Source organism: Suncus etruscus, chromosome 16 (assembly GCF_024139225.1).
Source record: "Suncus etruscus isolate mSunEtr1 chromosome 16, mSunEtr1.pri.cur, whole genome shotgun sequence".
Taxonomy (NCBI): domain Eukaryota; kingdom Metazoa; phylum Chordata; class Mammalia; order Eulipotyphla; family Soricidae; genus Suncus; species Suncus etruscus.
In genome coordinates, this window is record NC_064863.1 from 41886142 (window position 1) to 41903058 (window position 16917).

Genomic DNA, 16917 nt, shown 5'->3' on the forward strand with positions numbered 1-16917 from the left:
TATCACCACAGACTGCTGCCCCACCTTCTTCTTGAACCCCCCCTGCGATTAGAATCCAGAAGTTTTGTTTGCGTTTATTCTTGCTTATTTGAACACAAATTTTTAATTTAAAAAATGAATGGCAAAGAGTAAGGACCTGGCTTTGCAAAGTGATGACTCGGTTGTGCCCAGCCACCACTTAAGGCCCCCTGAGCAACTGTCCAGGAGTGATCCCTGAGCCCCAGATTCACGAGTAATCCCAAGACAAAATAGTTGCAAATCAGAGCCAGATATTTTATCATATTACCAGAACACCGCCACCTATTATAAAATGAGGCGCTCCTTTGCAGGTTGAGGAGTTGCAGGCTTTACGCAGAGTATGCTTGGTTGACATGCTTGTAGACACCTTTTTCTTTTTCTTTTCCCCCTTTTCCCCTTCTCCTTCAGTGAACTTGATGGGCAGCAGGCCCGGTGCTGTCCCGTTTGTCCTCTGCATGTCAGGTCTTTTGTTCTGCCCGCTGGCGAACACTGTGGGAAGAAAATCACTTACCGCTGATTAAATAGGAGGGGACTGGGGGGGGGGGCGAGGGCGGGGCGCCGGGGCGGAGAACTCAGTGATTGGTGTTGATGGAACCCGTGGGCTGCGCTTCTTAAATGCCAGCAGCCCTGGGCATCAGTCCACACCCCCTTAGCCCCAACAGAGCGCCCTGAAGGTCGGGGCCAGGGACGCACTCCTCCGGCCCCCCACTCGGTCGCCCCCGGAGGACACCGCAGGGTGCGAACCCCGCAAAGCCCGCAGCCATGGACGGCTCGGACAACACCACCCCTGCTCTTCGCGCCCAACTCCCCGCCCGCTGGACCACTCCGCGCTGCCCCCCAACGCTAGCAGCCTGAATCCGGGCTCCGAATTCCTCCTCGGCTCCGACCAGCAGCGTCTCGCCGAGCCCCACGCCGGGCCCGGCCTCCGGCTCCTCCAGCCCGGCCCCGTCCCCGTCCCTGTTCCCGCTGTCCTGGGCGCCCCCCACGAGCCCCCGTTCTGGGACCACGCCGCTGAGCCACGGGCTGAACGTGCTGGTGGGCGCCGCCCTGTGCATCACCATGCTGGGCCTGGGGTGCACGGTGGACGCCACCCGCTTCGGGGCGCACGTCCGGCGGCCGGTGGGCGCGCTGCTGGCCGCGCTCTGCCAGTTCGGGCTCCTGCCGCTGCTCGCCTTCCTGCTGGCCCTGGCCTGCGCGCTGGACGAGGTGGCCGCCGTGGCCGTGCTGCTGTGCGGCTGCTGTCCCGGGGGCAACCTCTCCAACCTCATGTCCCTGCTGGTGGACGGCGACATGAACCTCAGGTACACAACACCAGCCAGCCCGACCACCCGACCCGACCCGACCCAACATAACCCAACCCAATCGAACCCAACCCAACCCAACCCAACCCAACCCAACCCAACCCAAGCGAGTCGTCCGCCCTGGGCCCCGGAGAGGTTCGGAAGGACGGGCGGTGCTTGGAAAGAGGCGAGAAGACGGTGCGCCGGGATAGAAGGCAGGCGCGAAGGGAGAGGAGGTTTGCGGGGGACCCTCCATCCACGGCGCTGGCCCGGCAGTGCGTTGACCAGCTCCCCGAGCGGCTGCCGGGTCCGTGCGGGCCTGTCTGCAGCTCGCAGGAGCCTGACACTGGAGCAAAATCTGTCTGTGTCGGGGTCTAGAAAAAGAACAGTTGCTGGGCTTCAACAGGTAGCGCTGCGGCTTCTAAGCGAGTATTTGTGAGCATTCAAATGCAACATTGTTTTTTTTTTTCTTTCTTTGTTCTTTCTCTTCTTTCTTTCTTTCTTTCTTTCTTTCTTTCTTTCTTTCTTTCTTTCTTTCTTTCTTTCTTTCTTTCTTTCTTTCTTTCTTTCTTTCTCTTTCTTCTTTCTCTTTCTTTCTTTCTTTCTTTCTTTCTTTCTTTTTCTTTCTTTTTTTCTTTTTTCTTTTCTTTCTTTTTCTTTTCTTTTTTTCTTTTTTTTTTTTTTTTTGGTTTTTGGGTCACATTCGGCAGCACTGAGGGTTACTCCTGGCTCTACACTCAGAAATCGCTCCTGGCAGGCTCGGGGGGACCACATGGAATGCCAGAATTCGAACCACCATCCTTCTGCATGCAAGGCAAACGCCTTACCTCCATGCTATCTCTCCGGCCCCTAATTTTTATTGTAATCAACGTGAATTACATGTCTTTCACAGTAATGTTTAAAGTACACAATGACATTGAATCAGGGCTATTCCCATCACCAATGTTGTTCCCAGCATCCCCCCTCCTTTGCCACCCCCGGACTGTTAGTATAACTGATCCTCTCTGTGTATAGCTTGTTGAAGATTGGGTATCGATTCTGTTGTCATTAATCCTTTTTCTTTCTTTCTTTCTTTCTTTCTTTTCTTTCTTTCTTTCTCTCTTTCTTTCTTTCTTTCTTTCTTTCTTTCTTTCTTTCTTTCTCTCTCTCTCTCTTTCTTTCTTTTCTTTCTTTCTTTTTTCTTTCTTCTTTTCTTTTTCTTTCTTTCTTCTTTCTTTCTTTCTTTCTTTCTCTTTCTTTCTTTCTTCTCTCTCCTTCCTTCCTTACTTCCTTTCTTTCTTCTCTCCCTTTTAATCTATTCCTCCTTTTCTTACTCCCCCTCCCTTCCTTCCTCCCCCTCTCCTTCCTCTCTTCCTTCCTCCCTTCCTTCCTTCTTTCGTCCCTTCCTTCCTTCCTCCCTTCCCTCCTTCCTCTCATCCTTCCTTCCCTTTCTCCCTCCCTTCCTTCCTTCCTTCCTTCCTCCCTCCCTCCCTTCCCTCTCTCACCTCCCTTCCTCTCTCCCCTTGGGTGTCAAGGCATGCATCCTACCCTACCCACAGTTCTATCTCTCAGCCCCGCAACATTGTTTCTTTCAGTCCCAGAAAAGCTGAAACCAGATCTATTGACATTAAAAACTCTGGCGGCAGCAGTCCGGAGCCCTTTGCTTGTGTCCTGTGGGCTCAGGTGCCAGTTGGAGTAGGTGGGGTGCGTTTGCAGTCTTTCCTGTTCTTCATGGCCAGGAGAGGCTCGGTACCTAGAAGCCCTTCTGACTCGTGTGCCCTGATGTTCCGCGCAGCTATCATCATGACCATCTCCTCCACGCTGCTGGCCCTGGTCTTGATGCCTGTGTGCCTGTGGATCTACAGCCGCGCGTGGATCAATACCCCGTTGGTGCAGCTCCTACCGCTGGGGGCAGTCACCCTCACTCTCTGCAGCACCCTCATCCCCCCATCGGCTTGGGCGTCTTCATTCGCTACAATACAATCGGGTGGCCGACTACATAGTGAAAGGTAAGATGCATGTCACCAGCACACTTCACCTTCATTCCTTGGACTTGGAGCGGGTGGTCTCGCCCCCACCACTCAAGGTTAAGAAGTATAGGAAAGAGAGAAGGCAATTCCTATATGGAGAAGCTTCAAAAACATTGTTCTGACCGCAAACATGACTTCCAGAGTTTCAGTGTTCCAGAATTAAAAACTACAAAAGAACTGTAGCTTTAATTAAGATCATAGGCTGCCTGGGCTATTAAGTCAGCTGTAGAATGAATGAGGCACTGGGTTTTTGATGCCTAGCGGGGGAAGGAAGACGGGAAAGGAAGGAAGAAAGACAGCTCAACTAAACACAGTGTCAGAGAAATGCTAATATTTACAGTGGGAAACATGTTATAAAATCCAAAGCTGCTGGTCTAAAAGGATTTTTAGTAAAAGTTGTGCTAGTATTGTAGAAATAGATGGTTATATTTTTAAAACGCATAAATCTAATTCCTAGACTTTTTGTAGAAATTGAAAATGTTCCATCAATTTCTAAAAATGAACCAGAGATTTTGTAATAGATAAATCAGGAGACTCTTTTTTAATATTGAAAGATAAAGGTTTTATTTGGGCGGTGCTACACCTATTAATGCTGCTCACAGCTTACTCCAGGCCTTGTTAGGGGACCACCGCCCTGGCATTGCTCTGGGGGCCAGGGCCATAGTGGAATGCTGGAATCTAAACCAGATTGGCTGCATGGAAAGCAAGCACTCTCCCTGTTGTATGATCTCTCCTGCCCAGAATTAAACTTCCGTGCAAACTCAGAAATAGTGGTCAATAAGAATAAACCATGAATAGGAGTCTCATTTTAGGAAGTAAGCTGAGTAAAAGATTATAACTTATTTCTATAAAATGTACAGACAAATTTCCTTTACACATGAGAAAAAAGAGCTACTTCAATGTTACAATTATGTAGATTTGAGGAAAACAATCTTTTGTCTTTTACTACCTAATTTGTTGGTCTAAATAAATGTGGTTTTAACAAAAGGACTTTTATTCATATGAAACAAAGGGTTCCTTTCTGTACATAGATTCAGCCTTGATTGAAATAGTGTTCAGGCCCCGGAGAGGATAGCATAGTGGCGTTTGCCTTGCAAGCAGCCGATCCAGGACCAAAGGTGGTTGGTTCGTAATCCCGGTGTCCCATATGGTCCCCCGTGCCTAGCGCTAGAGCTATTTCTGAGCATATAGCCAGGGAGTAGTAACCCTGAGCACCGTCCGGGTGTGGCCCAAAAACCTCAAAAAAAAAAACAAAAAAAAAAGAAATAGTGTTCATAATGAACATATAACTTAGATTTAATCAATATATATTTACATACTCATACATGTATTTTATAGATTATTAAATATGCTGAATTAATTTTGTGTTACAGTAAGAACATCTAGACTAAGCTAACAGTTAGTGGAGACACATTTACTGTACAATCTTAGGAAAGTCAAATAAGCTGTTTCCATGATAATATACTTATTTATTTAAATAGGGCCTGAGAGATAGCATAGGGGTTAAGGCCCTTGTCTTGCACACAGCTGAAACTGATTCAGTCCCCAACACAGGACCCAGAGCACCATCAGGTGTGGCACCAAAACCAAAATAGTAATAATAATAAATGAGAAGAATAAGAATAATAGAGCCAGAAAAATAGCACAGGAATGCTTATCTTGCATCTGTGTTGATTCATGTTCAAATCCTTGGACACTTCATATAATCCATTGAGTACTGCCAGGGACTGCTAAACATTGAGCTAGGAATAACCCCTAAGCACTTAAAAGTGTGGTCTCTTAACAAACCTCCAAATTCAATGCTTTGACATTGACATTGACATTGAATATCAGTGCTTACCCAAATGATAATAGCTTAAAAGAGGCTTTGGCAGGACCGGTGAGGTGGTGCTAGAGGAAAGGTGTCTGCCTTGCAAATGCTAGCCGTCCCATATGGTTCTCCCAAGCCAGGGGCAATTTCTGAGCGCTTAGCCAGGAGTAACCCCTGAGCATCAAATGGGTGTGGTCCAAAAAAACAAAACAAACAAAACAAAACCAAAAAAGAGGCTTTGGCAAGTTGCACAGATGCATGAAGGACATGCCCTACTCGTGTAGGGATCATGGGCTTATTTTCCGGTACCACAGAATCCCTCAAACACTGCTGGGTATGCCCCCAAACTCAAATAAGTCAAAGTTGCTTTGGAACCAAAATTTATGCTCTGATTTTTGATGGCTTGTATTTTTTTTTTAATTACTAGGTTTCCCTGTGGTCTCTGCTAGTGACACTGGTGGTCCTTTTAACTCAACTGGCATGTTGAGTTACATGTCCTGTTCAGGTCTCTGATTTAGACATACCTGAAAATGTAACAAAAGTTCTGATTTGTTGCATAACTACCTCATATAATAATCATATTGCATCCTCTAAGGCAGACTTTTGAACAGTCCAGATAAACCTTCAGTCATATATTTAATGTGGAAAGTATCTTCCAGTCCCACACACCTGGAAGAAAAGTAAAGGGCCTTTTCTTGCAGTTGTCAGGGAATCAGGAGCAAAATGTTCAGTTGATCTTTAGGATCTCTGTCCTCTTGCAAACACACAAGTTAGAGAGATAATACATGGAAGTTTGCCTTAAATGTGACCAACTTCATTTCAATCTGTGATACCACATATAGTCCTTAAGTGCAGAGCCAGGAGCCTTGCGCACTCTTTGGTGCAGTTAAATGCAGTCAAAAAATAAAAATAAGCTAACTGGCAATCTGGAGAAAAACTAAGAGTTGTTTTTAGATTTCTATCTTACCATTTACACAGCCTGCCTTATCAAAATGAATAAAATGTACCTGCCAGGTGTTAACAGTTTTAAACATCTGAGCTGTGTCTCAGACCTGCCTATTGGATATAATTCCTGAGTCTCATTAGGGACAAGTAGAAGGGCAGGTTTCCCATGAAGAGAGAAAACAGCAAGGAATGCCTCACATCTCATATTTACATTTGTTCTCCCTTTCAGTCTCAGGGTTGGTAATTATTCCAGTACGCTTAGCAGTTTCATGAGATACAAAGTGCTCTGAAAGATACCAAGATCTCAGAGTAAATGTCCTTAGTCTCCTTCGGCATTCATCTCCCATAAAATGAGCACTTACAGAAAAGTTGGGTGCTGCTGGGATTGGAATGTCCATTTTCCCTGTCTATTTATCACACCAAACCTGGGGCTCCTTACTAAGTACTCTTTGTTAAAAAGACCCGTTTACAAATAAAGCACATACTCAGAGCAGGACTCTTAAAGCCAGATCTCGGAGGATGAAGGGTCTGGCAGTCTCTACTGGTAGAAGAGTCTTGCTTTTCCACTCAGTTTTTTAATGTGGCAAAAGCCGGGTGGGCTATGCTGCTCCAGAGCGTCTATTTCAGAAACTGTTTCGAGACAAGTAAAATTTCACAGTTACAGGAAGTCTTTCCACAGTGAGGAGCTGCCAAGACTTCCAGGCCTCTCAAAGAGGCGGGAGTGCTCTCCCCATCTTTTATGCCGTTTTTGGCCATAGCCTGTAAAGCTCAGGGCTTTGCCATACGCTTGGTCTCTGTGTTTAGAGCTTTGAGGAACTTATGGCATATTGGGGATTCAACTGGGGTGTCCGTACATGTCTTACATGCAAGGCAAGCACCTTAATCTTTGTTCCAATCTCCTCAACCCGGTCTGCTCAGAAAATCTTCAGGTTGGATAGTACAAAGCTTAGGGTACAGTCTTGCATCTCACCAATCTGAATTCAAATCTACAGCATCACATTTGGTCCTTTGAGGACCAAATTACTACTGCGCTTGAACACAGAGCAAGGAATAGCTTCTGAACACTGTCAAATGTGTCCCCCCAAAAATCTTTTCATGGTAAACAATTCTACTTTGTGCACAAGGTTGGACTCTATAGATAGGTCTGTTCTTTTAAGAGCTCAGACTTTTCTTGACTGAATTCCTCTTCAACAGTCTGATTTTTGATGACTTGTATTTTTTTTTTTTAATTACTAGGTTTCCCTGTGGTCTCTGCTAGTGACACTGGTGGTCCTTTTTATATTGACTGGCACTATGTTAGGACCTGAACTGCTGGCAAGCATACCTGTAGCTGTTTATATGGTGGCCATTTTTATGCCTCTGGCAGGCTACGCCTCAGGCTATGGCCTGGCCACCCTCTTTCATCTGCCCCCCAACTGCAAGAGGACGGTGTGCTTGGAGACGGGGAGTCAGAACGTGCAGCTGTGCACTGCCATCCTCAAGCTGGCCTTCCCCCCACGTCTCATTGGGAGCATGTACATGTTTCCCTTGCTGTATGCCCTCTTCCAGTCTGCAGAAGCAGGGGTGTTCGTCTTAATATATAAAATGTACGGAAGTGAAGTATTGCACAAGCGAGAGCCCCTTGATGAAGAGGAAGACACAGACATTTCATACAAGAAACTCAAAGAAGAGGAAATGGCAGACACTTCCTATGGCACAGTGAATTCCAATAATTTAGTGATGGTGGAAACCTCTCAGACTTCTCTCTGACCATCAGGAGAGATGCAGGGGGAAGCTCTGTCTTGCTGGAATATCACTTTGTATTTATGGTCGGTGGTAGTGTACCACGTGGCTGACCAACAGGATCTACATCGTGGGCTCTCCATCTGCATCGTACACTCCCTATCTTTTCATTGTCAGCCTGAGGTGATGTATTCCCCAAGTGTTTCCACAAATTACATCTTAATGCCATAATATCAATTGCACCTGGGACTGTTTATGTGCGACCCAAATAAGTTATATGTGGTGTGTGTGGGTTTTTCTTTTTTTTTAAAGTTTTCTCCCATTTACCAATTCCTGTGATTTTTCAAATATATAAACTCTCAGAAAACAGAGTCCTGGAAGTCTAGAATTTTGGTTCATTATCTTCAAGAGTAAAAAGGTATATTTATAAAGCTTAAGTGAGTTTCATGTAATTGTTTAAAAAATTAATTAACCAAACAGGTTAATTAAACAATGAAATGTTTCTGATCAGATAAATCTGCGCTGGTGTCTTGGCTGAGTTAAACTGAGATTTGCTAGAAATGAGCAGCCATCGTGTGTGTGTGTGTGTGTGTGTGTGTGTGTGTGTGTGTGTGTGTGTGTGTGTGTGTGTGTGGTCTATTTTTTTTTTAAATCCCCTAGTGGAAAAGCTCTTTTTAACTGAGGACTAACTGAATTGAGTGTGTGTGTGTGTGTGTGTGTGTGTGTGTATGTGTGTGTTGTCTTTTTTTTTAATCCCCTAGTGGAAAAGCTCTTTTTAACTGAGGACTAACTTAATTGATCTCTATAGATGTAAACACCCACAAATCGTGACACAAATGTGTCTTGGAGGGCTGATCTGATTCGGCAAACGGAAGCGTCTCAGAGAAGGGCAGTCATCGTGGTGGACACCCTTGGGGAGTGTCCTCAGCTGTTGTTGATGCTGAACACTTACCGAAACAAAGGGGCCTTCCACCGGCTGAGATGAGCCAGGATAATGGGAGATGAGGGGCGCAAGCCAAATCTCCAGATCAGGGCCCGGAGAGATAGCACAGCAGTAGGGCGTTTGCCTTGCATGCGACCAACCCAGGATGGACGGTGGTTCGAATCCCGGCATTCCATATGGTCCCCCATGCCTGCCAGGAATAATTACCCCTGAGTACCGCTGAGTGTGACCCCCCAAACAAAAAGGAACCTCCAGATCATCGCCTTTCTGCTCACTGGGAGAAGCACCCAGCCTCGCCCGGCTTCCTTCCCTGGGGACCGACCCCCTGGAATCCCCTGGGCTCTCTGCCCCTCGAGTTGTTCCAACGCCCACCCCGGGCCTCATTGCGCTCCGTGCCAAGGACGCCCCAATCAATGGCCGAGAGGAGCGGAGGGAAGCGGCTCGTGCGGGAAAGGGTCTGCGGGGTCGGGGCGGGCGTTTCCGCCAGGCGCCTATTTAGGGCCGGCAGAGCGTGCGGGCGCGGTCGGGGCTGCGCGTACGGGTAGTTCTGGAGGGCGAAGTGCGAGACGTCCGCCTAGACCGCGTCTGCATCCTCTTTTCCCATTGCACCCGACCCTTCCTTCCCCCAAGAGCAGGGCATGGCGGGCGCGGGCGGGCGTCGGAGCTGCGTGCCCGGTGCCTGCGCCCCGTTTTTCCACGCGCCCGGGCAGCTGGCGGCCTCGGCGTACTTGGACCGCTACCAGCGGGCGCAGCTGATGGGGCTGCTGTCTCGGGGGCTCACGGGCCTCGCCCCGCAACCCCGCAAGGCCAGCAGCCGCGACGCGGCGGTGCAGGTGAACCCCCGGCGCGACTCCTCGGTGCAGTGCTCGCTGGGGCGCCTCACGCTGCAGCGCAGGACGCGCGGCCCCGAGCTGGGCAGCCCCCCGAGCAGGGCCCCGAGGCCCGGGCGCTTCCCGCGCTCCGTCGCCGTCTACTCGCCCGTCACCTCCCGCCGCGTGCCCAAGCTCCCGGAGAAGGCCGCGGGGGACGCGGGGCAGCCTGGGGCGCCCCCAGCTTCCACGCCCCGCAGCCCGGACTCGGGAGGAGCAGGAGGAGGAGGCCCGGAGAAGGGGCCAGAGACTGCAGGGGACGTGGCTGCCCCGGGGCGCGCGCCTTCGAGCCCCGAGCAGCCCGCCTCGCCGCCGCCGGGGAAGGACGAGCACGAAGCGGGCGAGGAGGAGCCGGAACCCCAAATTCTCGAGCCAGGCCCGCGCCTACGCTTCCAGGTGAGCCCCTCGTGGAGCCCTGCCCAGCTGGGGAGGCGGTGCGGCTGCTAGGATCTGTCCCAGCCGAGTCCCGCTTTTTCTTTTTTCTTTTTGGGCCACACCCGGTGACGCTCAGGGGGTTCCTCCTGGCTCTGCATTCAGAAATCGCTCCTGGCTTGGGGGACCCTGTGGGACCCCGGGGGATCGAACCACGGTCCGTCCTAGGCTAGCGCGCGCAAGGCAGACGCCTTATCGCTTGCGCCACCGCTCCGGCCCCAAGCCCCGGCTTTCTCGGGCCAGCGGGGCTCCTCTCCACGGTGCATTAAATCTGGGGCTAGTGCTTGAGGATGGGAGAAGCACGACCCTCACCTGTCCCGCACCCCGTGCCAGCGCGGTGGCTGCGCAGACACTTCCCTCGCTCTTGCTGCGTGAAGGTACAAGGGCTTGAAGGCAGGGCGCCTGCCTGCTCCTGCTGCCCAGTTAGTTACACGTGGTCCAGGCCTGAACACTGTTCCCTCGTGATGCTTGTCGTCTTCCAAGTTCCTAGCAGAAGTTCCTGCATACAGGCCTCAGGAGAGTGTCCCCCCCTTTTTTTGGGGGGGGGGAAATGCTATACCTAGAGATGCTAAGGACTCAAGGGTTTCTTCAGGTTCTCTGCTAGGCTCTAGGAGCCATATGGGATGCTGGTGATCAAACCCCGGTCGACTGCATGCAAGTCAAATGCTGTGCTCTCTCCACCCCGACTGTCCTCATCTTAACCCCAAGTGAGAAATGTAATACGGTTCAGAGTTTGGGTGCTTCGTGCCTTGCCTCGAGGGTCATGGCCTTTGGGGGAGAGAGGGAGTGAGATTCCAAAAAAGGGGTACGGCCAAGAGTAATGGTCTGGGACTAATACCCCTTCAACTCCCCAGGCTGTTTGGGTATGGGGTGCAGGAAGGAGAAGAATGGACGACCGAGTTCTTAACCCAGGTGGGCCAGACACACATGAGCTAGGTCTGACTCTCCTAAACCTCAGTGGGCTCAGCTGCGAAAGTGCTCCCTTCGGAAAGGCCTAACTTCAAACACTTTTTTTTTAAGGGGGGGGGAGAAGAGATATTTAAGAATGAAGTGATACTATTTTGACTCCTAACTAAAGTTGAATTTGTAGAGTAATACTTAGGAAGTATGTGAGAGAAGAGAACCCCAAAGAGATGAAAGCAATGATATACCCCAAGCAGGGGGGGGGGGTTGCTTGAATCCGTTTATCTTCTTTTTGTTTGTTTGTTTGTTTTTTTGTTTTTGGGTCACACCCAGCAGTGCTCAGGGGTTACTCCTGGCTCCTGGCAGGCTCAGGGGACCATATGGGACACCGGGATTCGAACCACTGACCTTCTGCATGAGAGGCAAACACCTTACCTCCATGCTATATTTCAGAGGCCCCGAATCTGTTTATCTTCAATTTAAGTTCTTGGCACCGCTGTCTGGTAGAAGACAAACCAGTACACAGGAAACAAATTTTTTGTTTGTTTTTGGACCACACCTGGTGACACTCAGGGGTTACTCCCGGCTGTGCATTCAGAAATCGCTCCTGGCTTAGAGGACCATATGGGACACTGGGGATCAATACAGGTCCGTCTTGGGTCAGCCGCGTGCAAGGCAAATGCCCTCCCACTGTGCTGTCGCTCCGGCTCCGGGAAACAATTTTGTATGGACAGTTTACGGAGCTTTAGAATGCAGCCTTAAGCTTTCGCCAGGTTCTTATTGGTAAGATGAGACTTCATCTTAGAGAAAAGAGACAAGCTAAACTCAGAGATAGAGAAATGCCTGCATGTATGAGGCCTTAAATTTAATGCCTGGTCACAAGGCAGGGGAGGAAGAATAATGGTTTTTCTTAAGGTTGAGCCTGGATGTTTGACCATTTCTTTCGTTATTTTTTTGGGGGGTGGTGGTCTACATCTGGCAAGAGTTATACTGACTCTGTGCTCAGGTAGACTTGGTGGACCATATGCAATGCTGGGGTTTGAACCTGGGTCAGCCACATACAAGGCAAATGCCCTACCTACCTGCTATGCTATTCTGTCACTTTGGCTCTTGTTCTTTCATTTTAAGAAAAATAATCTAAGAACCTGTCACCAAAGTGTTTATGAACTAAGTTATCTGGCATATAAACTTCGGTCTTAGAAGCATTTAGCTCACCTAATTATCATAGTCTCATTTCAACCAGAGTCTACTTTTCTTTATGATCTGTGGGATTAATCTGATCCCATCCCACTCAGTATATGCCTTGTTACTCAGTGGTTGGAAACACCTTTGACTGTAGCACCTTGGATTGGAGTTTAGACCACCTACTCCCACCTCCAGGTGTGGTCTCTTCCTTTCAACTAAATACTCTGGGTTTCAGGAAAAGGCTCCCTGGTGATTCTGAACTTCCACAGAGCTTCCTGCTTCTTAGGGGCTATAGGCTTACATGCTGCAATTCCCTGAACCTGTCTCTCTGTGTGTGCGTGTGTAGTATTTCCTAGATCGACATTTGCTTTCAGACCCCCTTCTCTCCAGTGTCCTGGCATTAGTACCTAAGGCCTAATTCTAAAAACATCGTGGAGAAAAGTGCCAGTTCCTGGGTGGGGCAAAGGTTTGTTGTGGGCTTTGTACGTAGGAGGCTCAGGCCTGATCCCCCAGCATTGCATGGTTCCCTGAGCAGCACCCGGAGTAATTTTAGGGTATAACTGGATGTGGCCCAAAACCAAAAAATAAATAAATAAATAAATAAATAAATAAATAAATAAAAAAGATGCACTGTAGAGCTGCTCACTTCTGAAATAAAGGCTCAGTTGAGCATGATGTTGACCAACTGGTGTCCTTTTGTTCAGTTCTTAGAACAGAAATATGGCTTCTTCCACTGTAAGGACTGTAACATCCGATGGGAAAGCGCCTATGTGTGGTGTGTGCAAGGCACAAGCAAGGTAAGAGCCCTTGCAACAGGCATGGCTTGGAGCAGGTACCAAGAGGACTTGGTTTGAAGTCTGCCCTCTCTCTGCCACAGGTTTACTTCAAGCAGTTTTGCAGACGTTGTCAGAAGTCTTACAATCCTTACAGCGTGGAGGATATCAACTGCCAAGTAAACTTTGTCTTGTGTCTGAGATGGGGAAAATGTGAGAGGGAGTTTAGTATCATTTTCATACTAAGATATCATCTTAGTATCCTAAAAGACAAACTTACCAGTGATTTTGAAGCTGTTTTTTATTTTTTTGGGGGTGGGGAACAAATGGTGTCAGCAATTGAAATTGTGGCCTCACATATTTGAGGCACAAGATCTTTACTGCTGAGCCACACTCCTGACTGGGTGGCCTGAGGATCTCACTGGATTTGGGGAGCTGCAGGAATATTTCTCACTTGGAAATGAAGCCTGAGCATCAATTTTCTTTTGATCTTGCAAATTTTGATCATGCTTATGTCTTTGAAGTTATGTTCAAGATGAGAGAATTCTCATCTTTTTTTTGATCCTCAGTCTAATGCCAGAAAGAAAACTGTACAGTGCAGGTTCTACTAATGCCAAGTGGTAAAGTTTGAATGTGTTTGCTAGAAGAGGCAGAGTTACAGTTGTTTGTTTTGGGCTACACCAGGTGGTGGTCAGGAATTATTCCTGGTCTGAACTCAGGAATTACTCCTGGTGGCCTTGGGTGACAATATGGGTTGCCAGAGATCAAAACTGGGTTGGCTGCTGCAAGGCAAACCTGCTGTACTATCACTCCATTCCCCTGAGTTAGATTTTTTATGAAGCATACATTCAAGTATTTGGCTAGGGTTAGAGATATAGTACAGTGAGTAGGGTGGTTACACTGCCAGGGTTTTTCTTCTTAGGGATGGCTTCAGGTATGTTGGCAGGGGGGAACCTTGTGCTGGTGGGGATCAAATAGTTTTCAGCTACAAGTAAGGCAAGTGTCTTAACTCATACTATCTCTTGGTTCCTAAGCATGGGTTTTTATTTTACTTATTTTTTTCAACTTTATTGATTGAGGTCCCATGATTTACAAAAACTGTTGATGCTTTCCCATGTACATAATTCTAACACCACGTTCCTCACCAGTGTACCTGTCTTCCAGAACATGGGTTTCTAAGACTTGTCTTCTAAGACTTCTAAGACTTTCTAAGACTTGTCTTCTCAGAGCTTGCAAATGAAGGATATTTGTCATAAAATCTAAGTTGTTGGGCCTGGTAGAGTTCCTGTCTTGTATATGTCGAGCCCTGATTTGAATTCCTGGCATGGACCCCCAAAATATTTTTTTGTATAGCGATGGGATTGATAAATGCCATAGTGGTCATTAGTAATGAAGACCTGATTGCTCCAGGGCATAGACAGCCCTTTGAGAAGTGACTAGCCCAGACCATTGCTACATTGATTGATCAGTCAAGAGCCCATTCAGTGCTCTGGATTCTTATTGGCCATTGGAAGTCATGAATCACAGGATAGGGAGAGAGATAGAGTCTGAGACTTAGACTGGCCCTGCTAGGAGCTAGTTAGCCCACAGGCTTCTTCTTAATGCAGTCGATGTTGCAGTTGGTGTTAAATAAGGCACGTTCAAGTGTGCATCTCAGGGTACATTTGGGCATGTTAAATGATGTGTTAAACTTCATATACTCCAGTCACTTCATTCCTTTTCATCTGAAGATTTTTATTTCATTTTGGGACCAAACCTGGCTGTGTTCAGGGGTCACTCCTGAGTGTTTGGAAGACTATATATAGTGCCTGGTATTCAACTGGGGTTGTCTGTGCCCAAGCAGCTTCACCTCTGACCTTTGTACTATTTTTCTGACCCTAAATTTTTTTTTTTTTGGTGGGTGGAGTGGGTGAAAATAAGGTTGAGATCACACACCTGGCAGTGCTCAGGGGTCACTCCTCACCTGAGAAATTTTTACATGCCCCCAGATATATGACATAGGTATAGAGATCAGACATTTACTGATGGTAAATCATAAGTTTATTGGACAATGACTCCTGTGTTGAGTTCTGTGACCCCCTGTGATGTCCAGGCTGATAGTTGAAGATACAGAGGACTGAAGTCAGACCCAGAGCTCAGTGAATGGCTTTCCAGGCTCTCAGCTCTCTATTCTATCAGTGGCAGCTAGATCTGCTTAGAAAACACTTTAAAAAGAAATCATTTAGGGGCTGAAGAGATAGTATGGCATATAAGGCCCTTGTTTTGCAGTCTATTCCAGGCATCCTAAATCGTCCCTGAACACTATCAGGAATGATCCCTGAGAGCAGAGCCAGAAGTAACCCAAGTATTGCTGCGTGTGGCCCCCAAACAAATCATGTTAGGGCCTGATAATACGGCAGAGGGCATTTGCCTTGCACAAAGCCAACTGTGGTTTCATCTCTAGCATCTTAGGTAGTTTCCTGAGCACTACTTACTGGGTGTGGCAACAAAAAACAAACCCCCCAAACCATCCCAGAATCAAATCCTTTGCACTGGGGTAGCTGGCCTTTTAGTTCACACCTTTCATCTCCAATTTTTCCTAGATGAGCAGGAAGAAACCAGGCCTTGCCAAGAGAGCCATTCACTAAGTCCTTGAATGGACACGAATGTCTGCTCTGGGGCCTTCTGACACTCCTGAGGGTTTACCTTCTGCATGGACTCCTTTGATTTCTTTCAGAGCTGTAAACAGACGAGATGTTCCTGCCCCATCAGACTTCGCCACATTGATCCTAAAAGGCCCCATCGCCAAGATCTGTGTGGCAGATGCAAAGGCAAACGCCTATCCTGCGACAGCACATTCAGCTTTAAATACATCATCTAAGGGAATGAGAAACCTGGGAAAGGGGGAAGTATGCCTGGAAGCTGACCAACAAGCGGGTTCCCTGTGCCCCTCTCCTTCCTGTGGCCCAGTTCCCAGGGAAGATTGGATTTTTGAGAGCCCTTAAATAAAGATATCACAAAAGCAATCGAGACACTGTATAAAATCTTGTTTGGTGAAGGTCTAGGAGAGCTTGTATTGTGCTAACACTTAAGCCAGTCACTATCTTGATCCATTGTTCTCATTGTCTGCAGTGGTGACCAGGCCAGTACTTGCCTGAGTCCTTTAGGCCAATTTAGAGGGGCTCAAAAAAAGTCCTACTTACCCAGTCTATGGAGCCAAAGCTGTTGAGCAAAAGAAACATATCACCTTGAATATCAATATCCTGAGGGTAGAGTTGGATAAATGAATTGGCAGCTGTGGGTAATTCAGAGACACCAGAGGCCTGAGTGTTTGGTTCATGCTGAGGGATCACTCCTAGAAGGTTTTGGGGACCATGTAAGATAATCAGGGTTCAAACATGGGTCAGCCATGTGCAAGGCACCTTATCACTCCAACCCTTAGGAGTGAGTTTTGAGAGAGGGGGAAGCTCCTTTGTATCCATCTGGACAGAATCAGTCTGGTGAGATAGGAAGAACCCACGCGTTGCTGAGGGAACCATTTGGAAACTATCTTTCCTTTCACTGGCTCTAGAAACACATGGTCACTGTCTCAGTCGCTGTGCCCAATGAAGTGGCCAGAGGCAAGTTCCTATAGCTCCAGTTTGATAAACAAGTTGTCAAATGAAGTCCCATTAGGTGGCAGGGCTACCTAAAGTGCCTGTGATGTACAGGGTCTCTCCCAGAAATTACATTTCAGCAAAGCTGAAGTTCAGGAGAGATGCACTAAGCAAAGAGGAAGTTTTCTAGTGTGCCATGGTCCATGGTCTGAGAAAGCCAGAAGGGAGGCCATAGCAACTGCTACTCTATAAGACAGGCTGGCATCCGCCTGTCTTATAAAGGGGTCAGACCAGTAGCTTTCATACACTTTGCTCAGGGAACTGGCTAGCACCAGAAAATTCACTGTTGGGGGCCAGAGCGATAATACAGTGGTAGGGCATTTGCCTTGCACACTGCTGGCCCAGGATGGACCGGGGTTCGATTCCTGGCATCCCATATGATCCTGCAGCCTG

At 47.9% G+C, this 16917-nt stretch overlaps 2 protein-coding genes across 2 annotated transcripts; both read left to right on the forward strand.

Annotated features, from left to right (window-relative positions):
- Positions 1–780: 780 nt before the first annotated feature.
- SLC10A4 (solute carrier family 10 member 4) lies at positions 781–7892 on the forward strand. The gene is given in 7 exon segments (XM_049790159.1): positions 781–813; positions 816–1022; positions 1024–1319; positions 3074–3221; positions 3224–3251; positions 3254–3297; positions 7299–7892. Coding segments are annotated over 7 exon segments (1269 nt in total). The 3' UTR covers positions 7812–7892.
- Positions 7893–9140: 1248 nt separating this feature from the next.
- Positions 9141–15749, forward strand: ZAR1 (zygote arrest 1). Its single transcript, XM_049789832.1, is given in 6 exon segments — positions 9141–9182; positions 9227–9351; positions 9353–9992; positions 12821–12913; positions 12994–13068; positions 15606–15749. Coding segments are annotated over 6 exon segments (1119 nt in total).
- The last annotated feature ends 1168 nt before the right edge of the window (positions 15750–16917 follow it).